This window comes from Amphibalanus amphitrite, unplaced genomic scaffold (assembly GCF_019059575.1).
Source record: "Amphibalanus amphitrite isolate SeventyFive unplaced genomic scaffold, NRLGWU_Aamphi_draft 000229F_arrow, whole genome shotgun sequence".
NCBI lineage: Eukaryota > Metazoa > Arthropoda > Thecostraca > Balanomorpha > Balanidae > Amphibalanus > Amphibalanus amphitrite.
Genome location: NW_024881724.1, coordinates 113,251 through 140,762, shown reverse-complemented (window position 1 = coordinate 140,762; position 27,512 = coordinate 113,251). Strand labels below are relative to the sequence as shown.

General features: G+C 47.2%; 1 protein-coding gene across 2 annotated transcripts in view; it reads left to right on the top strand.

The window, feature by feature from the left end:
- LOC122385734 (inositol-trisphosphate 3-kinase homolog) overlaps positions 1-27,512 on the top strand; it is a 91,443-nt gene that overhangs the window by 36,106 nt on the left and 27,825 nt on the right. The window contains exon 1 of one of the 2 annotated variants that reach the window (XM_043374195.1): positions 24,888-25,453. The exons of the other annotated variant lie outside the window; for it this stretch is intronic. Within the exon in view, the coding sequence (XP_043230130.1) occupies positions 25,403-25,453 (51 nt within the window). The 5' untranslated portion in view covers positions 24,888-25,402. Of the gene's footprint in view, positions 1-24,887; positions 25,454-27,512 lie in introns of those variants that run through there. 2 annotated transcript variants of the gene reach the window in all.

Below are 27,512 nucleotides of genomic sequence, written 5' to 3'. Positions count from 1 at the left end.
AGGTGAGCCCCTACGATTTGGACCAAACTTGGTCAGTAGATAGTACGTAACGTCCTGATTACGATGCACCCAAAATCTAAGCTCGGCCCGCCATATTTACGAAGTTACGGATGTTTGAATTTCAAGGTCATTCGGGAGAGCCCCTACGATTTCCGTCAAAATTTGTGTACGGACACTCTAGATGCTCCGCATTACGAATATCACAAAAGTTAAGCTCGGCCCGCCATATTTACGAAGTTACGGAGGTTTGAATTTCAAGGTCATTTGGGAGAGCCCCTACGATTTCCGCCAAAATTGGTATACAGACATATTACATCGTCGTCATTACAAATATCATAAAAGTTAAGCTCGGCCCGCCATATTTTTCAAGTTACGGAGTCACAAAGTTACGGAATTTCAAGGTCATTGGGAGAGCCCCTCCGATTTTCGTCAAAATTTGTATGCGGACACATTACATGCTCCTCATTACGAATATCGTAAAAGCTAAGCTCGGCCCGCACTATTTCAAAAGTTACAGATGATTGAATTTCAGTGATTTTCAGTGATTTTCAGACCTCAGTAACTTTTGAAATAGTGCGGGCCGAGCTTAGCTTTTACGATATTCGTAATGAGGAGCATGTAATGTGTCCGCATACAAATTTTGACGAAAATCGGAGGGGCTCTCCCAATGACCTTGAAATTCCGTAACTTTGTGACTCCGTAACTTGGAAAATATTGCGGGCCGAGCTTAACTTTTATGACATTTGTAATGACGACGATGTAATATGTCTGTATACCAATTTTGGCGGAAATCGTAGGGGCTCTCCCAAATGACCTTGAAATTCAAACCTCCGTAACTTCGTAAATATGGCGGGCCGAGCTTACCTTTTGTGATATTCGTAATGCGGAGCATCTAGAGTGTCCGTACACAAATTTTGACGGAAATCGTAGGGGCTCTCCCGAATGACCTTGAAATTCAAACATCCGTAACTTCGTAAATATGGCGGGCCGAGCTTAGATTTTGGGTGCATCGTAATCAGGACGTTACGTACTATCTACTGACCAAGTTTGGTCCAAATCGTAGGGGCTCACCTGATTCCGAATCTTAGATTATAGATTAGGATTCACTTACATCTAACTTTTCCACTGCAGCAGGTTAGCACAAATTTGCAGTAAGTTAGTACGATCGCACGGTAACTGCGATCTGAAGCTGTCACTAGTTTGACATACGTGACCTTGGTCATTACGGCCTACCTTGGCGGGAAGGCGACGGTGACGCCAGCTTTACCGACCTAGGTGAGTTTATTTATATTATAGCATAGCCTATAGGTAGTTTATAGGCTATAGGTAGTTTGGGCGTATTTGACTCTATAGACGCCCAAATTCTTATGCTGTTGATTGATTATTGGGACCAAATTGGGACTGGGAGAAGGGGAGGCAGCCGCAGGTGTCAATTCTGACTTCTGACATGTAAAATGTAGGTACCTAGGTAGTGTAGCAGGCACTTGGCTTGGTAAGACTAAGTACCTACCAACTGCCAAATGCTTTTGGCTCATTAGGCGCCTGTGCCTGAGCCTCTGAGGCTCTTGTAAGTCTGAAATATGGAGTTAAGTGATGGCTAAAGCTGAGGGAGTGATCTAGCATTGATTATTAGGGTGTTGATGGTGACTTCAGTAGGCGGAACTATGGTCATGAGTACCCAAATATAGGAACGTTCCCATTTTTGGGAACGGAGTTCCCAAATATGGGAACGGGCGTTCCCATTTATGAGAACGGAAGGCAATTTTTCGGCCGTTCGCCCACTAAAACTCAAAAGTGCATCACGTCTCAAAAAAGTGCACGCTGATTTAAGTATCTACTAAATCTCCATAAAGTTATCTTTAATCTGACCGTGGAACAAGGAAATTGACCGTGGAATGATATTTTTAATGATTTTTTAAAAATGACAGAATGGTGGAAATATGGGTTATACGACATTTAACATGCAAGTTTAAGGAAAATGAAGCATTTTTTACATTTTGAGGTCAAGTATAATAATTTTCGCCTGGTTATGAAGTTTCATTCTAGCGACACCAGATGATGACATATGCAAGCGAACACGCGGACAGTCCCGAGGTAATATTGTTGACATTTGGTGTCGGGGCGATCGACCGCGTGGAACGTCAGTGATTTTACCGAACTACTGTTGTAAACTCAGTTTCAGTGGTTTAAAATCATTCAGCTGTATTTTATCAGCCCTGAAAGACATATTTTATTTGGATGCTAGCTGTTTAGCGTTGTTTTATAAGCAGTGTCATGAGCGTGGTTTTTGTCTTCGGCGTTTCTAAGCATGATCGGTTGGGGGAATTTCTCTGATATAGGTCGCTCTGTGTGGCTTATTTATAATTTTTATGCTGATTTCGATCATACGTCGTGCCCATCCTACCAGGCCTTTTGCCACTTACACTCATTAAGAAAGGAAAAAACTAGATTTTCATTGGGACTAGGTGTTTTGAGGGTGTAACATATTCAGCGTTCCCATTTTTGGATACTTCTTGTGCTCGTCAACTCTCGGTGATTAGCAGACAGGTGCTTGACATGTCTCCACCCTCGGCGCGGACGGTGGATATAGGTATGGAAGACCTTGTTGAACATCGCTGAGCGTTGTGGATTACGTAATCCTGCAGAGGGGGGCGTGCCCGCTGCGAGATCGACGGGAATAAAAGCGCAGAAGACCGGGCGAAACATGCAACGGTCTTGCCGGAAAGGTCATCTGATGATTGTTGCGTTAACAATAATTTGCGGCGTTGGACGTGATGCTTGTTAATGAAAAGAGCCCCTGAAAGGCGTCGGTGAAATCGTTCCCAATTTTGGGTACGCCGTTCCCATAATAAGGAACGCTTGCAGCGCCAGTGTACGACAGCGTTCCCAAATTTGGGCTCGCGGCCCGGGTGATGGACTGCTTTAGAAATAGGGGAACGATTTGAAACTACGATGGGCCTTACAATAGCAAACTCTTTCCCAACAATATTGAGACAACTATCAGGCGGTTCACGATCGTTTTATATTTTTTGGACGTCATTTAACAGTTCTTTTTCTTGTTTTAAATAATGCCTACATGGCGTTCCCATATTTGGGTTTATCGTTCCCAAACATGGGAACGAAAATGCGTTCCCGAAAATGGGTACGCTTGACCATAGTTCCGCCTACTGACTTGTAAACGACTCAAATTTTTTTTGAGTCGATTCTTTGTTTGAGTCGGAAATTTTGAATCGATTCATCAAATGACTCATGATGCTAAATTTAATCGATTCGAATCAACTCATGACTCATCAAGTTCCTCGATGAAGTGATTCGAATCAACTCACGACTCATCGAAAAATGGTTTGATTCTGAGTCGATTCACGAATCAACTCAGAGTCGTTTACAAGTCTGTAGCCAGGACAGGTGAGATGCCGGCCTCAGTCATAACCGGAAAGCCTGTAAAAAAAAAACAATATGTGATTGACAAATGGAAATATATTGTAAGCATAGAGTTGAGAAATCATGACGCACACTGCATTGTGACAGTAGATACTTTAGTGCGATTGGCAGAGGAGGGACTTATTGTACGAAAACAATGAGCAATTGAGGCATTGATTTGGTTCTGTAGGTAGCTACCTACCCTTCACATATGAATGTGGATGATTTGTACCATTAAGAAAAACCATAGGCGTAGGAGCGGAGGGGGGGACATGCCCCCACTTTTCAGCTATGCTAATTTTTAAAGTAAAATATTTATTTTTCATTTAAATTCAAAACTAAGAGCAAGAAATGGTTCGGCAAGGTGAGATGAGCACGAAACTGCAAAGAATTTGTTCATAGGGGTATTACGGTTCCCACAAAGTGACATTGAAGTTCTCTGCCCCCCCCCCCAAAACTTTACGTGAGGTTCCTGCGCCCATGGAAAAAACACATTGCATTATGTGCATCAACACTTAACTCTTGCACGAGGGCCACAAAGCCCACTATAAAGCCCACAAGACACCATCTGAAATCAAAGCATGACAAATGATAGCATGAAGGCACCTGACGGCTGACCTACTACATATAACCTACTGAACAAAACATACCACATATATCAATATGTATGTGCAGATAAAGTATGAATGCTAGGTTGATACCAAGGCTGTTTAGTAGGTTGTAGGTATGCTGAAAGGATGAAAGATGGGTATTTTTTCAAAAAAATATCTGATCTACAGTTCATATGAACATGCAACATGGGGTTAGGTAAGGTTTGATTTTTGTTTTGTACCAGACTGGAAATAATACACGTTATGCCTTATATGTCCGGCATAGTGGCGGGATTGCGCCGAAAATTTCAGCGCATGTCCGGCGTAGGTAACTTCGCATGCGCCGAATTCGGCGCATGGCGGCAGACGCCATAGCCTTGATATAGCCTTGATCGGTAGATGTGCACATGTGCTTTATATAAAAAGGGTTTAATTTTTGCACAAATAGGTACCTAATTTTTGGCGCAAATTACACAGAAATTTCAGTGTCTGGGTACCCACCTTCCTGTCAAGTTGATACTTGACACACCATCCTGCTATCTGAGGCGGCCCAGGAACCAGCTCAGCTCAGGCAATTACAATGAAAGTCAACAGTCGTGCGGGAATCACACCACTCCCCATTAAAATCTGATATCAAGTAATTAGTTAATGACGATAATCCAGCCACCACAAATCTTATGAAACACTTCTTATTCTTCTTGTTGGATTAGGGCTTATGAAACACATCAACATTGACCTTTGATATTCCGAAAAGAAACACCCATAATGATTTAAAGCGAACGTGTTCTTACGCAGCCGGCAGCTGTGACATAAGCTGCGCATACGAAAAACACCAGCTAGACCAATTGATGGCGAAATAACCTGTTGATGAAGAAATACTTGTCTCCCATTGGTCTGTGAACACAATCTGCAGGAAACGCAGCTTAAACTACAGTAAAATTTTGCAGGAAATTCTGCAGAAAGTAAGAAAAATGCAATTTAAACATATTTAGCCAATGAGTCTGGCCAATCTGTTGATATATTCCGATAGATATTGAGCACGATCAGTCATTTTGAAAGAATTACGGTCCGACTCTCTTTATTTTTAAAGCAATGACGCATAATATGATTATTGAAAAATTGACAAATATATTTTCTTGGGGGGAAAAGTGGGACTAGCGTTAAGTTAAAAATCAAAATTAATACACTGATCGAGACCTCGCTTTCAAAAGTATATATCAGTGCATTTTCGCATCGAATCTCTCTCAATCATGAACAAACTTGGGCAAAAACAGCAAGATTGCCTGTTTTGTCAATTCACACATTTTCATATTTGGGGGCAATTTTAAAGTTGATGGCCAATGTTTTCAAAGTCAACATTTCCACAGGAAAAAATACAGCTATTTTTCTTCCAAATTCATTCATTTGTAGAGTCCGACTCTCTCTTGTTTTCTCGCAGTTTCCGTTGTGATTTGAGAGAAACGATCATGTGTATCATAAGCGTTTGGCTCACTTCAAGACGGCAGAATTTGCACTTGCATTTTCTGCCGTGTGGAAGACCAGAGGGAGTCAACTAATTTATGACAGAATGTGCTTAAAAAATGACTGGTGAATAATATCTTTTGTCAGTGCCTGACAAATATTTATATTTTAAATCACGCTCTTCAGCTGTCAAGTGAGCTCCAAATGGCCTAAATTGTCAGCTGTTTATCATCCTAGGTCAGCTCAAGGTCACAGACGTCAGCTGAAGAAAGTGGTGACCATTGGCCCTGTGTTGAGCGGACAAACCGGTGTTACCTAGTATTCTATGTACCGTGCTCGGCGCCATGCGGCTGCGCGGCGTGTGTGTGCAGCTCACGCGGGGGCGGCGGACCGGCAGGACAGCGCGGCTGGTGCTGCGCCGGCGAGCCGGGGACCTGGCAGAGAGCAGGGCCAGGAGCGAGCGCAGCCACGTCAGAGGGAAGGGGACAGCCGAGGGGTGCATTCAGGTCAGAGCGACGGGACAGGGACGGGAAGGAGCGCAGCCAGGTCAGAGGCGAGGGGAACGGAGAGAGCGAAATGGACTACGAGAGAGGGCGAGGGACCATATCTTATAGATCAATGGGACGTGAGAAGAGGACAGAGGGATGCTCTGAGTCCGAGGGGCCAGTTCGGGAATCGGAGTCAATCAATTAGAATAACAGCCATCAGAGTGGCTGCCTGATAGGTATTGTGTTCACGAGCCGTGCAAAGGCATTCTTACCTAGCTGGACTAACGTAAGCGTGATAAATTTGCGACATTTATTTATATTTGTAACGGGACGTGTTTGGGAGCTATATTTGAATGAACACATGTTATGATCAAGCATTTCCAGGACGCGTTGCGAATAGACATTTCCCGTTCTAATTATAAAACGTGTCGTCCATAATGGGCTGCATTTATATGTGCTTAGTCACGGTGCATTGCTGATGCAACGCATTGGGAATTTCTTCTACCTATATGCGGTTCGATGCCTCGCTTACACAAGGTAAAAGTTGGCGTGGGATTCGCAACCATACAGTGTCTCAGGCATTTTGGTTTTGAATTATTTTGTTTGATGCGGTACGTCGCAAATTGGTAGAAAAGTTTTACTGCGGGAAGAGAATTACTCCGGGATATTTTTACTTTGGTACAGATTTTCACATCAGTTATTCAGCCCGTCACTAAACTGGTAACCTCAGTCTCAAATTGGGGAGTGGGATATGCCTTATGCACCAGACCAGCAGCAATGTCTCCTGTGTACAAATAATTTGATTTGTGAACGTTTCGCGAAAGAGCCTAGGAGGTGCATTTTCCGTCGGCCCAGGCAGGAGGGTTGAGGTCAGCTGTTACCTTGTGATTATGTCTATGTACGTTATTAACCGCTGACCTTGCCATAATTTCAGGCACATCTGCTATAATTTAAGTGCCATCAAATTCCTCCAGACAGTGTACATCACTTCTTGGTAGCCGTCAACATCTCCTCACTTCCACCTATTTCGCAGTTATCCCGCTGCCTGGTATCCTGATAGGGCAGTTGTCGACCCTCGGACCCTCCAGGCCTGGCCGGTGGGGTGTTAGCCGAGCTTGGATTGGGCATGCCCTCTTCTCCGGAGGTGTTTGCGGGGCTTCTATCTGGAATAGCCCAACATCAACTCGGCTGCTTTGGTCCGGAGCACTCTGCCATAAAACAAGTGCTGTTTTATCTTAATGATGTATAACTGTTCAGCGAATTCTTTCAAAAGAATGCATTCTTTGTTATTAACAGGTTTTGTTTTGTGAAATCTTGCAAACTAGCGGTGATCTTAATTAGGGGAAACACGTCGAAATCCCCCTGCAATTCGACTCGCCGCCATTTCCATCTCCGTGTCGGAGAAATTGTGCTGTCCGTTTCTGAGCTTTTCGAGCTTGCTTCCATGTCTTTCCCGTCAGCTGTAATCCCTCCTATCAAGCTTCATAAACGGAATGCAACACATTATTAGAATCTAAATTAACACCAACATGCGTCCAAGGGACTAATGCTTACGAGCCTCACTATTTCCAGTGTTCTCGCTATTGCATTTATCTCCACTCGACGCTGAAGCAATCCCCGCAGCTTAGCCTTTACGGACAGCTCTCGGCTTTTCGCGGAATAAGGTTTGGCTGTTTCGCCATTTCGGCCCGGCAGGCTTTTCCTGCTCGATCCGCGTAGCTGCGTACGGGGAAAACAACTGTCTCTGTGTATTGTGTGCCCGCGTAATGTGCAGTTGCCGAGGCGTGCCGAATGCTGCCGCTGCCGACGGCGCCCCCCCCCCCCCCCCCAGGAGGACGTGTGGAGGGGAGGGGCCGACGGTGTACACATTCCAAGAGGTGCTCACGTCTGCGTTTTCCTGTCTTGGTGCCGACGAAGTGCCGCATCCGTGCACGTTACGTGTGTGGTGTGATAATGGCTGCGTTCCGGCGGCAGCATTTAAAGCCTATATCAACATTGACCCACCCGGTGCAGATAGAGAAGATCGAGTATGTTTTCCATTCCGGTAAACTTCATTATTCATCTAGTCCGTCCTGGACTGTTCCTTGAAGGTGTTCCACGCACTATTCTTGGCTTCGTCCTGGCACTTCATCGTGCGCGGATATCGTCCCTGGCGCTGTATCGACTAGTTCGCTTTCTGTGATCATGCATTCCTGCAGTGATCATGTCATACTTGCATGCATTCCCTGCCTGTGGTGAGCTCGGTTGGCAACACGAGCGCTGGTATCGAACAGATGGAGAGACGGCGTAGATGTGTTTCGGTGAGCGGCTCTGACGTGTTCTATCGCGAAAATGGCACCTCTGGGAATGCCACCGGGGCTCAGTGAGGATCTCTGGTCGGTTGGTCGGTGGTCGGTGCTGAAAAAAAAAATTGTTCAAGGAGAGTGGTGTCAAATGACAGTGTAATATGGCCAATGAAACACGATCCGGAACAGTGGGAAATCCGACACCGTGCACCCGGGCCGGGCTGTTGTGATGGTTCTGTACTCGGTCACCCCGTGTCACCCTTGTTGCTATCGGCCCATCCATACATGTGCTAGGGAACAATGCAGCGATGGGTTTGTGCCAGTCGAGTCGATCTGCAAATGTGTGTTTACGTGCATCCAACGTGTGATGCGCTCGCGCATAATTAACCCGCGCCCCGCTGGGGGGGGGGGGCAGAATCTGCCCCCTCCCGTTTTTCGCCAATAACTTCTAAACGCGTTACGCCATCGACGTCAAACTTTCAGTACCTTATCATACATCAATTTGACACGTTCCCTGAAAATTTGAGCGAAATCCGTCGGAAATTTTTTGAGAAAGTGACGTTTTTGTGACGTCATGTTCGCCATTTTCGCCTCAAAAACGGCGAAATTTCAAACGCCGCTAACATCTTCATTTTTAAAGGAATCAAGACGTAACAAAAAAAGGTTATACGTGATTCTACTTTGTCTATCAAATGGCTATCTCGGTTTTTTGAAAATCTTGGATTTTGGCCCAAATTTTTTTTCTTCAAAAAACTGACTTTTTTGGGAAAATAATTATTAACTCAAAAATAATTTTGAGTGTATCGAAAAAACCGGAATATATGTCAGAGATGTGGTCTATGTGCACCTACATACCAATTTTTAGAAGAATCGGTTCAAAAATGTGGGAGTTATAAAAAATTTCATGACGTCACGACACACAACAATTTTGAAAAATGAATTTTTCGGAAGTTCTAGACCTCGTACGGAAACAAAAATAGCACCATTCGATTCGCCGTGAAAAACTGCATCAGATAGACACCCTTTTAGGCCTTAACAGCCAACTTCAAAATTTGACCTGACCTTGACCTGACCTCGACCTGAAATTCATCCAGATGTGGTCCATATCACCTATTGAGTGTGCCTATTGAATTCTATGAATAAAATGACCCATAAAACATGTGTCGCACATGCCCTTTTCTACATTTTGTTTTTGGTGACCTGACCTGACCTGACCTTGACCTTGACCTTTGAATGACATTGTATGCAACGAACATTGTCTTGGTAGTCTACGAACACGTTTTGGGCAATCAGTCTCAGTCCATTCTCCGGCAACTACGGTGCAAGGCCGATACTGTAGAAACCTACATTTTGTACCCTTGACCTGACCTTGACCTGACGTCTGACCTACTTAAGCAAAAAAATTTGGGCTCTTTAGATCCGCCTTGTTGAGAGCTTTCGATTGCCGTTTTCCCCGTCTTTCTACGACCATCGGTTCGGAAGTTAGACAGGGGGGGGGGGCAGAATCTGCCCCCCCCCCCAGCAGGGCGCGTATGGCTGAATAGCCCAGCGGGGCGCGGGTTAAAGCAGGCATAACTAATAATAACTAAGGGTTGCTCTGAGATACAGCGTCTTTTATCATCTATATAATCGGTACTGACTACTGATATCATTCATTTGCTAAGCATATACAATTATTTGATACTCATCAATGGTGTTGGCAGTGGCAATGCAAACGACTCAAAGAAACGGAAGATTTGTCTAAAATACAGGATATGCGACGGCGTGCGATGTACTACTGCGCCAGCTGCCTTTCCTAAGAATATCCCATCCCAGCCCTTCATCATTCATCACTCATCAGCTATCACTCGCCACTTTGTTCTCCCAAAACTACGGAAATCCCGACTCTGCCTGTGTATTGTGAATGGCTACACGGTGTCTGACCCGTCATTCATGGTTTATTCATGTATAACCATGCAAATATTGGCGGCTGGCTCAGTCGAACCACACCGGTGAGCGCCGGCTGAGGCCGGTCCGCCCCCACGCGTCACCGCTCAGCGGTCACGTGCGCTGTTTATAAAAGGGTAGCTGAGAGAGGAGAATGTGTTTATGATTAGTGATATGTACAGTAGGTCTACAAAAAAAGTCCCCCGCTCCAGAGGCGGCCGGCCGGCCGAACCCCCGGATTCCAGCCCCGACTCTATTGCGCAGGCCGCGGCAGCGACACGGGTCAGGTCGCGGCGCCCGGCGAGTGGGTCAGTTGGCGGCGGCCGGCCGTGGAGTGAGGACGCCGTGTGAGGGGCGCAGAGATGCCGCAGTGCAGAGGAGGGGGAAGATAGTGACTCTGCACTATGCCGGAAATGATGCCTTTGTGATCTAAATTAAACACCCGCAGACGCAGTGCATATCCTCCCTCGCCCCATTCCTATTTTATCATAACCCTTCAATAATCCGTAATGACCATTCAACGCAAGCAAGCAAACAAAACAACCCGTTTAGCGGCGACATCATCTCGGATAAAAAAGCGACAGTAATGATTAAAATAGACATAGCGCGAGAGCAAATCGAGGGGTATATATGTATCACATACCCAGCATTTTATTCCCATCTAGCAAATCAAGATTGGGGATCTTGTCCAACAAGTCAGCGGCCGTTCTAGTTAGACACAGATAAATGCTTTGTTTTCGGTCGCATCATTATCTGCAATAATTCGAAGCGAGGTTTAACCCTCGGCGGCCGAGAAGAAGGGGTGAATGCCGCCACCATGTATTTTTTTTTTGCGGTAGCTCAAAGCACATTGATGATATAAGGCTGACATTTCACATGCCTTGCATTTGATTCACGCCGGATCATTTGAAATCAACCACGTTTTCAGGTCACTGGTCACACACGCGCACTGCAGCGGGTCTGAGCCGAACACGAACTGCAGGGGGGGGGGGGGGGTTGAAAACAACCCCCCCTGAGATCTCGAAAACGGCGCAACGTAGCGACAAGCGGTAAACGGCGTTGGATAGGTTGAGATGAGATCTACAAGAAATACAAAGATCATTTTTGGGTCAGGTCAAAAACGAGGTCACCAGAGGTCACCGAAGACAAAATGTTACGATTTTCACAACAGGAATTTCGCGGTAGTTTTTCTTGAATAACTTGTCTTGCACACAAGACAGAGGATCGATTCGAACGCCATCGTTCTTAGCTCGTCAGGGCGCATCGAATGATATATAATATGACCTCGAAAGGTCAAGTTGAAAATTTGACCTCAGGTCAAGGTCATGACCTGACCGAAATAGGTCATGTTGCATATCATTCGATCCGCATTGACGAGAAAAACACGATAAACGTCGAACGGAGTCTCTATCTCTATTCAATCTCAAGTTATTGAAGAAAAACCGCTGGTGACCTCAGGTGACCTAAGATGACCTGGAGATCACCTTCCAAAGGTCATAAGTGATATGTTTCGGTGAAATCACCAACAGGGACCTGTAATACTATTATCCTGAGCGTATTGAAGTCATAGGATGGCATTCAGAGTAAGTTGAAATTTCTCCCATTGATTTATAATGGGCCGGTCGCAAAAATGACCTGACCTTAGGTCATCGATATAAAAATTCCGAGATATACAAGTTGTAGCTCGTGATGACTTTACTATTTCCTGTGGGTTTCAAGATCATATCTCAACAACTGTGGGCTTGGTAGGATTGCAAACTTCGAAATTGACGTTTCGAGGTAGGGTCACTTGACCTGACCTGGTGACCTGACCTAAGGTCACCTGGGGTCAAAATTCTTACTCAAGGTGTGCAAAAGTTGGGAGAACAGGTATGCAAAATTTGGCGGCGCTACGCGCCGCCATTTTCTCGCGATTAGCGAAAAACCACAAGGGGGTTGAAAACAACCCCCCCCCTGCAGTGCGCGTGTTAACCATGGCGTCTTAACCCTCGCCGGCCGAGGGGGGTGCCGCCCCCAATAGTTTTTTTCGCGATAGCTCCGAACACGCTGGGGATAGAAAGCTGAAACTTGGCATACCTAACCTTTGATTCAAGCCGGATCTTTTGACACCAACCGCATTTTGGGTCAGGTCAGGTCACTGACCTATAGCGTCATAAGTGAGCCTCTGCACGGTCTTCCGATGTCGCAACTTCGCAACGCCCTCACTGCCAGAGGAGGTGTCACAGGGAAATGAAACTTGCAGGATCTAGTATCCATTATGAGTCTCACAACTTGTATATCTCGGATTTTTCCTAAAGGTCATATGAGGTCAGGTCATTTTCGCGACCTCACCATTAGGTATAAGTCAATGGGGAAAAATGAAAACTGCTATTCTGGCGCTGGGAACGATCTCCAACTACCTCAAGCACACATAATCGTGATTTGATGCACTCCTTGCAAGGTTAGATGCGTCACTTTTGCAATTTTGACCTTGCGTGACGTCATTTATGACGTCATCAAGGTCATATTAGTTTTTCGTCAATAACTCCGGATCAAATTGAGCTAGCGAGTCGGGAAAGCCACCAATGGACTCAGGAAGACCTGCCAAATCGAATGATATGTAACATGACCTCTTTCGACCAACTTCGTGACCTGGGGGTGCTGACCTGACCTTGACCTAAGGTCAACACCCCAAGTTGACCTGACCCGGACAAAAAGTATATCATTCGACGCGCCTGAGCAAGGCGAACACGATGCTGCCAAAATTGCGGCTCCGCGGCCGTTTTTTGCGACGTTATTCACCAAAAACTGAACCGTACCTTGGGGCACTTGACCTGACCTCAGAGGTCACCGGTTGACCTAGGACCTTAAAATCGGGTACCAATCTCTGCGTCTCGTAGCGGCGCACACGCTCGTTTTTTCCGCGACGCGCTAGCTCTACCTGGGGCGAAACGGCGAGGGGGGTCGTAACCACCCCCCCCCCCCTCGGCCGGCGCGTATGTAAAAAACCAATAGGTCCGGCGAGGGTTAAGTAAACCTCTGCACGGTTGTCGGTTATAAAATGATGCAAACCCGCAATGCACTTAGTGTCAAGCATAACCCGCGCCCCGCTGGGGGGGGGGGCAGAATCTGCCCCCCCCTCCCGTTTTTCGCCAATAACTTCTAAACGCGTTAAGCCAGCGACGTAAAACTTTCAGTACCTTATCATACATCAATTTGACACGTTCCCTGAAAATTTGAGCGAAATCCGTCGGAAAATTTTTGAGAAATTGACGTTTTAGTGACGTCATGTTCGCCATTTTCGCCTAAAAAACGGCAAAATTTCAAACGCCGCTAACTTCTTCATTTTTAAAGGAATCAAGACGTAACAAAAAAAGTTATACGTGATTCTACTTTGTCTATCAAATGGCTATCTCGGTTTTTTGAACTTTTTGGATTTTGGCCAAAATTTTTCCAAAAAACTGACTTTTTCGGGAAAATATTTATAAAATCCAAAATTTTGAGTTTATCGAAAAAACCGGAATATATGTCAAAGAAGTGGTCTATGTGCACCTACATACCAATTTTTAGAAGAATCGGTTCAAAAATGTGGGAGTTATTCAAAATTTTATGACGTCACGACACACAAAAATTTTTAAAAATGATTTTTTTGGAAGTTCTAGACCTCGTACGGAAATGAAAATAGCACCATTCGATTCACCGTGAAAAACTGCATCGGATAGACACCTTTTTAGGCCTTAACAACCAACTTCAAAATTTGACCTCACTTGACCTGACCTTGACCTGACCTTGACCTGACCTCGACCTGAAATTCATCCAGAGGTGGTCCATATCACTTATTGAGTGTGCCTATTGAATTCCATGAGTAAAATGACCCATAAAACATGTGTCGCACATGCCCTTTTCTATATTTTGTTTTTGGTGACCTGACCTGACCTGACCTGACCTTGACCTTGACCTTTGAATGACATTGTGTGCAACGGATATTGTCTTGGTAGTCTAAGAACACGTTTTGGGCAATCAGTCTCAGTCCATTCTTCGGCAACTACGGTGCAAGGCCGATACTGTAGAAACTTGCATTTTGTACCCTTGACCTGACCTTGACCTGACCTCTGACCTACTTAAGCAAAAAAATTCGGACTCTTAAGATCCGCCTTGTTGAGAGCTTTCGATTGCCGTTTTCCCCGTCTTTCTACGACCATCGGTTCGGAAGTTAGACAGGGGGGGGCAGAATCTGCCCCCCCCCCCAGCAGGGCGCGTATGGCTGAATAGCCCAGCGGGGCGCGGGATAATGGAGAAATATGGAAACTGTTAATTTGGCGTCGGAAATGATCTAAAATTACACCTCAAGCACTTCAAATCGTGACTTCATACAATCTTGGCAAGGTCTAATGCTTCACTTTTGCATTGTTCACCTTGTTTGACGTCATTTATGACGTCACTAGGGTGATAGGAGTGGTTCGTCAATAACTCCCGATCAAAGTGAGCTAGCCAGTCGGGACAGCCATCTTTGGACTTTGCAAGACTTGCCGAATCAAATGTTATGCAACATGTCCTCCTTTCAAAAGCTTCGTGACCTGTGTTGCCCTAACATGACATTGACCTCAGGTAAACATTCTAAATTGCTTCACCTACACAAAAAAGCATATAAATCGACGCGTCTGAGAACAGAAAACACGATTGTATCGAAATGACGATAATGCGACCATTTTTGCGAAGTTATTTACCAAAAACCGATCGAATGCCTTGGGGCCCTTGACCTGCCCTAAGAGGTCACTGATATTTGAAAATGGGGTACCAGTCGCTGCGTCACGTAACGAAGCAAGCGCTCGTTTTTTCCGCGAGGCTCTAGCAGCTAGCTCAATTATAGGAGCTAAACATGGGGTTGGGGGATCGTTCCCTTCTCACTCACTATTTTTTGGCCGGGATAGTGTTTGCAATTATTGTTAAAATCTAGCATTTTCAGATTTCAAATAACCCATTTTGCCCGCCCAAGTCTTTCAATTCAAGGTCATAACACCAGGTCACGTCAAGTGACCTTACCTCAAGGAAAGTTCCTGTGCTCATCATATCTAAATACACCGACTAACCGATCGCTTTAGAACTTTCAGCGATTTCAATGGGCAACACTATATGTATTTGAAACGTTTACTTTGCAAGTTTGACATTGTTGACAGTAAGGCCGGGTCAATTTTGTGATCGCTCAAGTCAATGGGAGAAAATTGAACTGCGCTTTTTTGGACGGAACGCTTAATAAACACTATGAAAACACGTGGTGCTTGATGAGATACAATACTGAATGAGAAAATTGTTTGTTTTGTTGGGAGCCATCTTTTTCGGTCTGAAAAGGCCCTTGCAGAGCTATGACATAACTATGCGCTGGTGTAGTAATTGGGTTGTGCGAGCCAGCGACAGTGATCTGCGGAAGCGAGACTGTTCCCGTGGGACGATTGCCCTGTCGGGACGGTCCAGCCGTCTCCCAAACGGTCACCCGAAGAGGATTATGTGTCCTGGAATGGATCCGACATCAACTACAGGTTGGCTGGTGGGGTGACCTCCAGTCCAGAGAGGGAAACATGAAGACTAGGGGCGATGTGGATTGTTTTTTCCTGAGGATAGCGAGGACGGAAGGGATCTAGCACCCTTGACCCTTCCTTATACTGAACGTATCTCAGGCTGTTAAATCTCCTAAGCGTTTTTTTTCTCGACATCGTCAAGGTGTCATTAATAGAAATATGAAATCCGGGAGAATAAATTAAATATAGAAATTTTGACCAACAGCACATTATCAGTTGCGTTAAACATACTAGTAAGCATGATCACACACCCAGCTTATATATGAGCCATGTCATAATCATTTTTGATAGACATGCTTAAGTTATGAAATCATCTAAAGTGTTTGTAAAGTTCCACGATACGAATCTAATATCCTGCTATGCATCATGACCATTTCTGGTCAAGTCATGTCTTTGAACATAGGCCAAATTTTTCAAATGACCTTTATAGATCAACTTTTGATTCATTCGAAGCGTTTTTTTTTATAAGAGGAACACGAGGCTGGTAAAATTAATTTCAAGCAAGTTTTAAGCTAAAAACTTTTAAGTGTTTGTGGAAAAGCAATTGGTTTTCTCATAATACCGATGGTGGCAGTTGCTGTTATTTACGTGCTAAGCCGTTCGCCTTTATTAAATCTGACAATATTATTCAGACATAGCGGTAAACGAGCTGATTGTTGTGTTAGGTTAGGCTCGGTCGATTTCAGAGTGGGAAGGATGACAGGAATTAGGGGGAGACAGGGGGCCTGGGCGAGAGTCCTGGACCTCATGCTCCGCTGGGGCCGAGCCCATCACGTGGGTTGGATTGCCCTGACACATGGATAGCCCTGGGCGGTGTTTCCCGGCCCTGCGTTGCAGCACGCTGCGCTGCGCTGCTGCATTGTTGCGGCGGTTGATATGAATTCGGCTCCACGCTAGCGTTGCGAGCTCCCGAGTCTGTTGATTTTTCCATGGAAACTGGAAACCCAATGCACCGGTGCGCGCACGCACCCAGTCCAAGCAAAATTTTACCACCGATGACCTCTGATGACATGACCTCTGGCTCTGACCCGATCTAAAATTGGCTGAAGTATATTTCTTCTTTTTGCTACTTTTGACGCTACTTCGAATGCCACTTAAATGCCCAAAGCTGAGTTATAAGAATGATGCTCAATCCCCATTTTCCCTCCAACAGGGCGTGCATAGGCATTCCTGTGGGGCACGGGCTAACAATGACTTTCTCATAATCATTGTGGCCATGAACATCTACTGCTATTCTTCAACACCGGTTTCGCTGCGCTGAGCGGCGGCCGTCCCGTTTGTTGGATTCTACAGCTGGCTGGCGGAAAGCGTTACCGGCCGCCCGTCCACCGCCCGCGGGCCGGACCGAGCGGTCCCGCTGACCCTATCTGACCTGAGCCCGGCGCGATATGGGACAGGCAGACGGGGGTTCGGCTCAGCGAAGGCAGCGCCCACTGGTGCCGGGGACTTTTTTAATAGACCTACTGTACGGGCCGGGGCACTAAAGTGCGGGCATTGCAGGGCCTGCCATGACTAAGTGAAAGTGAAATGGCTACTTTGGTGACTATTGAGACCAGATGATTACGTTATCTTCTTACTGGCAATAAAGATATATTAAAGCGTGCTAAAATATATGCCTATTTTGAAGCACCTTTACAGTCGAGCTTACATATAAGCAGTTGGTAATGAGCTTTCCTGGTAAAATCTTTACTTGCAGCATCTACGGCATACGTTTATTTTTAACAGCTGGTATATCTAATCGTATGAGGCCCGTAATGTTTACATGGTCATTGTCTACAACGATTGCGGCCAACATAGCATTAGTCCGATGATAGTTAATTAGCAGCTCTTTAAATATATGATACCGAAATAGCTGCTCGTATGCCTATTTCTCAGCAATGACCTCAGCGGGTGAGATGTTTACCCGTTATGGCGCACCGGCACGTCACACAACACTGGTCTGCGGGCCGCCCATCAGACTCCGGCATCAGCTCACTCCTACACAGCATCACGTCATAACCGCGGCCAGAGGCTGATGCCACGGCTAACACCCTTTCGGGTGAAACCGCCGGCTTTCGAATGGGTTTCTATGGCCACATGACATCATCTAGGCACTAAGACAAAAAAAAGAACTTATACCAACGTGCGGTGATATTAAATATGGGAATAATGGGGACTGTTTTTGAATTGCAGATTTATTTTATTATGGAAATACATTATGTATTTCCAGGTGTCCAGGGTGTCCGGATTGGGTGTCCGGACTGGATTGGGTGTCCGGACACCCTGTATTATTTTCAGCACGTCTTCAAAGTCCGGTGCGTCCTAGTCCGGACGGCTACTAATACCTACTGGGCAAGCGCAAACCGTTACTAGTGGGTCCCATACGATTTAACTTCTCCGTCTTGAGTTTCTGCTGTACCTAAGTCGATTAGATTATAGATGTGGTCTATTTGACCGTGCACTGAAAGAAAAAATGACACCAAATGGGGGGTAGGGTGACTCTGCCAAAAAGTCCGCCCCACGGGGGTGTCAAACAAACTCTCTTTTGGGGCATCATAACACCGTGATATGGTGTCCGTGAACGCCGTTTATTGGCGTACTTGGACTCTTGATTTCGGAGTTTGGATGCCCCAAAAGAGAGTTTTTTGACACCCCTGTGGGGCGGACTTTTTGGCATGTCACCATAAATAGAGTCACGACTCCCCTTAGGACTCTTTCTTTTGGGGTAATGATGCCCCAAAAGAGGGTATTTTGACACTCTTATGGGGCGGACTTTTTGGCATATCACCTTAAATGGAGTCATAGCTCTCTTGAATTACCCCCTACCGAGGTGCAAATGACACTTTTCTGGAGTGTTATCTTCCTAGAGGTGTCAAATATCCCTACGCGCGACGCGCTTCAGCAGAATCGTCTTATTTGGTGTTTCACCATTCTTCAGCGAAACAGCAATCCACGGTGCCGCCATTCACTGTTGTCACCGTGACATGTATAGATGTCTTCCATTTCCATCATATCCTGAGAAATTCCAAGGTAGTGTTCTCGGAAGATCTCTAGATATGACTTCAATGTCCACATCCGGTCTGCAAGCTTTGATTTGACTCCTTGGAGTCTAATCAGTATAACCACGCACAAGTATTAAGCTTTATTATATGCAACATGAATCTTTTCACCGAGTTTTAGCCGTCAAAGCATTACCACACAATCATCTTACATCATACAGAAGTTGTGATGGGCCAGTCCTAAATCTCAAACTGCCAAACTGATGAAAATGATGAAAGAAAGACGAGGAACGTCAAACCTACAGACAAAACGCGGAAAGTTCGACGCAAAAAAAGACTGTCACAATCAGCGACATCTATGAGAAAAAGTAAAACTTTCAGTAACAGCACGATAGCAGCGCCACCTATATAACATCCGTTTAAAGGAGTCGTAGAGGAGTCTGAAACCTTAAATAGGGAGTATACTTTTTCTGTTAGAGTTTAACGTTCCCGTAATGAAACGTCACACTTTGGTTAGAGAGACATATCTTCAGCGAGGTATTTAGTCGTAGTTCTTTAAAAGAAAGCCGTACATCAATGGAAATTTTCAAAAGGGAGTGGTAGATCATGAGGGATCATTCAAAGGGAGTCGTACACCTTCAAAAGCGAGTCATACCTATATGTAAACTATATATATATGGCGTCGTACATATCTTAAAAGAAAATCGTACCTAACTCAAAAGGGATTCGCACATTTCCAAAAAAGAGTTGTTCTTCTCGAAAAGGGAGTTGCACATTTTTAGGGCGAGTCGCACATGTTAAAAAGGGAGTCACTCATTTTCAAACGAGAGTCACACAGTTTCAAAAGGGAATCACTTATTCTCCAAAGGTAGTCACCTACGTTCAAAAGAGAGTCATCCTTCTTTGATGAGGAGTCAGATATTTTGGCAAGAGAGTAAAGCACCTTTTATGGGAGTCAAATGATTTCAGGTATTTGAACGTTGAGCTGAGCATTGTTAATAAGATTATTAGAAGGATGAAGAATAACCTGTTGCTCATTTCTATCAGAAATAGAAAAAATAAACCAATATATATTCGGGCGTGGCCCTTCTTCAGTGGTACAAGATCACAATAAAACAAGAGAGACGTATGTGACACACATGAGGCAAAATGCAATATTTTGAATCAAATCACTCAGATATTTTGCATGCGCTTCCAAGATAGGCGTCGATCTAGATTTAGATAGTAATAAATAGCTAATAAATGGTGGCACAGTACATACATATGGCACATACATACATATATATATAGGTACAGTTCAATACGATACAGGTAAGCTCGGTTTGCATAACAACATTTATATGCCTAGATAGGTCATTTTAGCGAATCATCGTCCTGTACATCGGGGCATGATATTCGCCATAGCCTATACTGTCACCATAGCCTATACCAAGAATAGCACTTTGTATAACATTGCTAACTATTCGACATCAGCCTCATCAGACATCAGACAGTATGGTCACTGTTATGTGTTTGTGAGTTCGAGTACATGAGCGTAAGTGTAGGTGTGTGTGTGTGTGTGGGGGGGGGGGGCTATGTTTGTGTATGTGTTAATCGTGGATATGTAAGTGAATATGTAAGTGAAGATTGGGGATGAATGGGTAAAAGCAAGAAAGAGTAAGGGAATTAGTTCCGACGATGTGTGAGTGAAGGCGTCCAATAATGTGATCTAATCAAAATCTAAGTATGTACTATCTGGCGTGATCACAAGACCGTCTATAGCTCTGAGTATGGTACTGGCTTGATGAGCGTCCAAGATGATGTCATTGTGTTGAGTGTGGGGCGATGATTGCGAATTTCGATGGACTCGGCGATCTTCAAATGTGTAAAAGGGAGTCAAATGTGTAAAAGGAGTCTCGACTCCATGTTAAGTGAGTGCAATAACGTAGAGTCAAGACACCTCATTTTAACTTGACTCTCATAAAGGGGTGTCTTACTCCCTTGCTAAGATGCACGACTCCCTTTTAAAGATAGCCAACTCCCCAACAAAGGCGTCAACTATTGCCGTTTTGGTGTCGGACACCCTCGCAGAGCTCACTGATCCGATTTAAGGGTGTCATGACCCTCTCAGGAGGACACCATATTTTGGCTTCGTCGGAAACCGACGCCAAACGATGGGTCAATGACCATACATTTTGGAGTCGGACACCAAAAAATATAAGCACTCAGACTCTAAAACATGGAGTCGTCGTAGAGGTGGGGTGTCAAAATTTTTATCAGTGTGATGAAGAGGCCCGTTCTAATCACCTCACTTCCCTGGTGTATCTCGAGAGCTCTGTGGCCCTCACATGGCCTCACTTGTCAGCCGGCCACCGAGGGTGGGGTAGGGGGGGGGGCAGGGCCGCCCTGACCTGGATTAGACCGCGGCCGCGTCCTATGTGTACTGTGGCGCAAGGTGCGGCCGGCAGCGCCCCCCGTCGCCCGGTCTGGACTGGAGTGGGAGCAGGTCGAGACTCCGCCTTCTGCGGCGCTCTTGGGTTCGCGGTGAGACCAACGGGTGCCCGGGTCCTTACGGAAGCGGCGCTCGTGCTCTCGAGCTGAGCGCTCAGAGCCTCAGAACACAGCTGGTGGTCTCACAAAGTCCACAGGTGCGACTGATAGCAGTAAGCCCGTGAAGAAGCGGTCTTTTGCGGTCAAGTCCATTTCGAGCAATGCATAATTTTAGAACGCGCTGGGATTTGCTGCGACGCGGTGTGTGGTAAGGCCGGTACTTAACCTCCAACCATTCCGATTTTTTGACGTTTCATGTTTAACGTTTGTAAAAGATTGTCGCGTGCTCCTTTATCTTAGGCCTAATCCGTGACTTGGTTAATAACGGAAATACCTCCGACCTGACCTATGAGAATTTACTCTGAAACGCTTCTGACGGACACTTTTTTGACGTCATCAGCACTGGGAGATAACATGAATAACGGTTTGGAATTTAGCTCGCCTGTGCCATTGTGCATGAGCAAGACCTACTGAGTTTATCGGACCCGTGAAAGCAGTTTGCTCGTGATCCGTGGATGCTCTCACCGAGAGAAAGTGGGTTGAGTTGAATGTAGTTTTGTCGCGTGCCCCGGAAAGGTCTTTTTTTCCGTTTCCGGCATCAGTTATCCGAAAGCTGAAGTTCAACTATTGCCTGTATGTCATGGTGGCATAAAATCAGATGTTTTTGTTTTGTTTTTAATGATCTGTGCGGGTGGAAAGCAACTTTGAGTGACCTCAATCGCTAAACTGTTCCTAGGTTTTATTTTCTAGAAAAAAAAAACATGGAACCGATTGCGAATTGTCAGCGTTGACTATGTCTTCTATACCTAGATGAAGATGATAAGTGAGTACCAGTGATTGTTCGGTGTTTGACCCACCTTTTCCAATCAATAGTCAGTGCAGTTTCCGCTTGTAATTCGGCTTATTTTCTGTTCGACTTTCCGCTGTCGATGTCCCGGGATGGAATGCGGCCGCCGCACCTCACCCAGTTGACGGTGCACTTTCCCTTCCAGACCTTTCTTTATTCGATAGAGCGCCCGTTAAATAGATCAGCGTTTTTACATAAACTAATTACTTGCTATGCTTATTGTTGTGTTCAAGCGGCCGTGACAATATTTAAGGCTCTGTTGGTATTTGTGCCAAATTGAAGCATCACCTGGTTATCATTTGATTGCAAATATCATCGCTTTCGACGTCAACTCGTCGCTAGCCTCGGAAATTTCCTGCTTGATCGCAGTTTTTTATCGATAAGGAGTTTTGTTCTGCCATTCACTCGTTGCCAATAGTCCGCGTTTACCCCGAACCAGCGCATTGCTCGGCCTTCACTCGGCATTGATTCACGATGTGCAGTGCGCGCGTGTCCCGTCTCTGGCCGGATGCGTCATCTTGCAGCGCCACCTCCGGTATAGCAACTCGGGTCCGCCGATGAATGGAACGTTCTGACGTCAGCAAAACTACTGCTCTTCGCACCGGAAGTATGTGGGATCGTCTGAGACACACGCAGCGTGGAGCACAGATGTCGGCGCTGTCCGACGTTTCTGGTGGCTGATATGTCGTCTTATTCTGTCCGACAGCGCAGACACCGTTATCGGGACAGATTTACGATCCCGTGTGACGCCTGTACTTGCGTGATGCAGCAGCGACTCCGGGTGCAAAACGGACTTTGGTGTAGAGCAAAAGTCCCCGAGAGCTCAGCTGGAGCGGATCAGCGGAGAGTGACTGCAGGAGTGACAGAGAGCTACCGACATCGGTAAATATACACCGGTTTGGTATGCGACGGCAGCCGCGCCATGGCTCAGCTCGCTGGTCGTCGAGGGCATCTCAATGGGGCCCCGCGTGTCTGCCGGCTGAGACGTGAGTTGTGAACGTCGGGGCTGGCTTTCATGCGCCGCCGACCATGCAAAGCTGCTGCAGTCTGCTACCGCTCTGACGATAACCGACATTGCACCTGTTTCGCCGTAAGCAGCGAGTCCAGTCCGTCTAAATATTGAAGATATAGCGGTCCAGGCCACTGTTTAAGGCTCGATGTTAGACGTGCTGCAACTGCAATGAACCCTCTTTCTCCAAAGCTGCCAACGTTAGGCTGCTAAGTCCGAGACGATTTTGGGATGCTATCAGAGATCGCTCTGCTGATTTCCTCTGGGTGGTCGAGCATTAGAACCGTGCAGGCTCGTGTTTGTGTCTACCATCGCTGGTATCTCTGATGTTTTGACAACAAAACCGAGTGGGTCGCCGGATAAACATCGTGCCACGATTAAAATCGTCTGCACTCTGCATGTGTTTACATATAAACGACGGCCATCTACCAAAGCGCGGAGCTGCCACGAGGCTAAACGAGAACATCGGTTGGTGTCCGCCTTGAGCAGCAACGTCTCTTCCACGGCCTTCATTACAACTCGATGGTAAACCAATGAATGAAACAACACAACTGGTGGTAGCATTATTAATGCAGCGGATGTTGTGATATCGTATCTGAATGACCGGCTGGCCGTCGCATGTTTTGCTGCCGGCACAAACAGGTTTCATTCGCCGCGCTAGTTTTTATCCCTTAGCTGCCTGTTGTGCCACCTGGCTGCGATGACCACCGGTCGCAGTTCACACGCGCTGTGACGGCCGATCCGTCATCCCGCGAGGAACACCGATTAGTCGTCTGGCGCTCCCCTGATTGGCCTGCTCCGGCCCGCCGACCTCTGCGGGGGCTGGTCTCAGTCGAGGTCGTGGGGGCCCGCTGCGGGATGCTCTGTCTCCAGGGGAGATTGCCAGCTCCCGGGAAACTGGCGGAGATGTCAGCCGCTGCTGCCGATGGGATAAGTCGTGATCGTGCTCGCGGGTACAGCGATCGCCAACAAGAGCCTTATTACACTGTTCTGCGGCTCCCAGCGACTAGCTGACGTCGCGGTGTAGGTGTATCCCGGCTGTAACAGAAACGTGACATGATCCTGTGTCTCTTTGTACTGAATGGGAAGGAGGAGCCTACTTCACGACGAGCGATCGGTGGGTGGTTGCTTAGCAGTACCAAGCGTAGCGTTAGAGGGGTACCAAGCGTGTCGCTCGTGGGATCCCGATTGCGCCGTGACCTAGACCCGCCGGCCGTCTTATCGGGTGCTGGAGGTGTCAGACAAGAAGATTTGTGGCCTGTTGGTGTGCCGCTATGTAGCACCTGACCATGTGAGGAGATAACCTACACCTACGGCTATCCTTGGGACGGCGGTGTGAAAAGGGAGCGATTTGTGTACCCTTATGTTGTCACTTCATATTCACCGCGAACAGCATTGCTGTTGTTCAGGCAGTGCATTTATTGCTCAGCATTCAGCCGCGACTTTGTGAAAAGCATCATCAATGTGCTTACCATATGTTAATGTAGCTCGTGTATGATTTCCATGTTGAAGCTCACTGATGCGGTATCCGGTCTCTCTTGCTAGCTACCATAGCCGCTGCTTGTTGATGGTCTCCATCCGTTTCAACATATTCCACCCTATCTCTGAGCCTATCGCGACCCCATCTCTCCCTATCTCATCCTCCCGTTCTCGAGAGGGTTTCCCGGCCGCCGCGGGGTCGAGTCACCACCACCACCCTCCCCTTCCCCGGCCCCGTCCGTCCGTCGGCGGCCTGGCGAGCCGGTCAGAGTCGGCCTCTGAGCGGCGCGGCCGCACAGGCTCGGCGGGGCGGGGTGGACGGACGGACGGACGCGCTCGCCTACTCGGCACTACGGCGCCGCTCCGGTCGGGCGCCAGTCGGCGGTGGAGCGTCGCGGAGGACGGGTGCGCTACAGGGTGACTTCGTTTACGTTGTCGGAAGAAGTGCTTGAGCGGAGGTGAGCGTGAGGACTGGCGAGCTTTATGTGTTGCTGGACTTGACGGTTTTAGTAGTGAGAGAAAGGCGTTCGACGACATAGAAGCGCAAGGCTTGTGCAGTCGTGGTGTCTCGGAAGAAAGTGTTGGCCGAGTTTCCGGACGAGCTCGAGTCCGCGTGGATGCGCAGTGAACAGTAGCGAGTTCTTCTTTGAGAGCTCGGTGCGCTGAATCGAGTAACAGCGGGCCACACCCGGCACTTCGGTCGATTGGCGGTGGAGGCGCGAGTGGACGGTCTGAGGTCGATCGATCGCTGCCGTGAGGCGGTGTGACCTCCGTCACGCTGGCCGCGCTGTCCGACTGGGAGCGTGCTGCGGTCGTGGCGCCCCACAGAGCGGGGATGCGGGACGGCTGCCAGTCGCGTCACGAGATGGTCCGACTCCTCGAGAAGGTGAGACTGGAGAGGCGAGCGGACTAGGAAACTTAGGTCTATACTCTACAGGACAAGGGGAGCCAAAGTTCCGCAATCGGAGGGCCATGGGACCAAATTTGTCATCTCAACTTTGACGGACTTAAACTAAAGTCGGCAGTCATCAGAGAACTGGGACGGGAGATCAAGTGTTGGTGGAATCCTGGGTACCTACGATGCACGGTGGATGTACTTGGGCTATGGCTGAGTATTGGTGCCAAGGATAGATTGCGGTTTCGGATGTCTGTGAAATCACCATCGTCGAAGCTGGATGCAACGATGATATGAGCTAGGCATACGCAGACTAAGTTTGACGTTTGATCCCGTCCTGGACCGAGTGTGCGTGATCGTCACGTGGTGATCTATTTAGAGTCCCGACTCCAAAGTCCAGTCCTCATTCCCAGACCGAGTATCTCTGACATAAACAATGGTACAACTGCGACGTCTGCCGTTTGGGAGAGCCAAGCTTGGCGTACCGACGCTGACGAGCGTGACACATGTGCAATGGAGAGTGAAGCGTTCCACCAGTCCGAGTGACACAGTTTCAACCGCTTCTCCTCGTGCTCGCGACGACGTGGGTGCTACCGGGATGTTCGATGATCTACAGATGGCGGGGCTGACTCCTGGCAGTGCACAGCCCAGCAGGGGCCCAGACTGGGATGACGTGTTGGTCTGACCCCAGCTGGGCGACACATGTGCCCCTCCCGCGGTGGTAGATCCGGCTCTGCGACCGGGCCGGAATATCGCATTTCACGGACTGGGTCGTGCAGCTTTCCCAACTGCGACGCGCAGCTCGCAACGATGCTGGCAATTGCTTGGACAGCTGGCCGTGCCAGTTTCGGGTTTCGGTTTGCGCCATCGCTGCCCACATAGTTTTGGTTATTACATAAGTGGCAACAAAAACGTATTCAGTGCTTGTTTTGGAAGGCTTTCCGGAGCCCAATTTTGGGTTATTTAAGAAATCTTACTTTTGATAGACGTAGAAAATCTGCCCTAGGCTGGCGTCATATACCTAACCCTCAGAGGTTGGGCACGCCATCAAACCCAATCATCATCATCTGCCCTAGTTGCGCAAACAATCGATGGCTGCCAACGGATGTTACGCAACAGATGCGGTTGTTTGATTTATCCACATATGATTCTGCAGCGAAGCATACCTATCTCATAAGTCATAAGTCTGGGTGAGAACTGCAACGAACTTCTACATTTAACTTTTTTCCTCGAAAGAAGTACCTGTGTGGTCAAACGTTCTCAAATCTCGTCACTCTGGGCTTACCGATTTAGCTCAGCTGAATGCTGACGCATGAAGTGTCGTACCCCTTCGCATTCTCATTTTTTCGGATTTGGATCGCTAGAAATCTTAAATCTGCTATCCTGTCCATGATTCCGATGGTGTTCGTGTCCCGGACGCCAACCTCCTCGGAGGCTCCGAACGTAAAGTCCAGAAGATAGCAGTGACACACCGGTGATTGGTGAATCATGTACGATAAATACCATAGCTGTTGCGCCTGTTTCCGCCTCGGAGGCGTTGGCGAGATAAGGTAGTCCCCAAACTTCCTGCGTATACTTCACTGCGCTTCACTCCGGATGTTCGCCTGTAACGAAAGCATAGCCATACGCGCTCACCGAACACACCATTCGACGTGGTTATGTAACATCTAGCATGTCAGGATCGTGTTAGTGTACTGAACTCTAACATCGGGTTATCAAGTCGGTGTTTATTGCCACTATTGCAGTGCAGCGTGCCCTAATATCTCACCCGTTCACCCGGACTTGGCCTCTGCCTAGCACCGAAGCTCCCGGTCACTGTCGCTCTGCTGATGAGTCTCGCGGCCCTGGGACGCGTCTGTCGCCCGATTGCGCCTCGGCGTGCGGTCCGGCTCGCTGGACCTGAGGCGGGCACGGGTCGTGACCGTCCGCTCGGCCTTCTTCACACTCACTAGCTGACGGACCCAGCGGCTCGTGACCTCCGTGCTCGTGACCTCGCCGTGATCAGGACGTCGTGATCTCGTTAGTAACTGGTTCGTGAGTGAGGAGGATG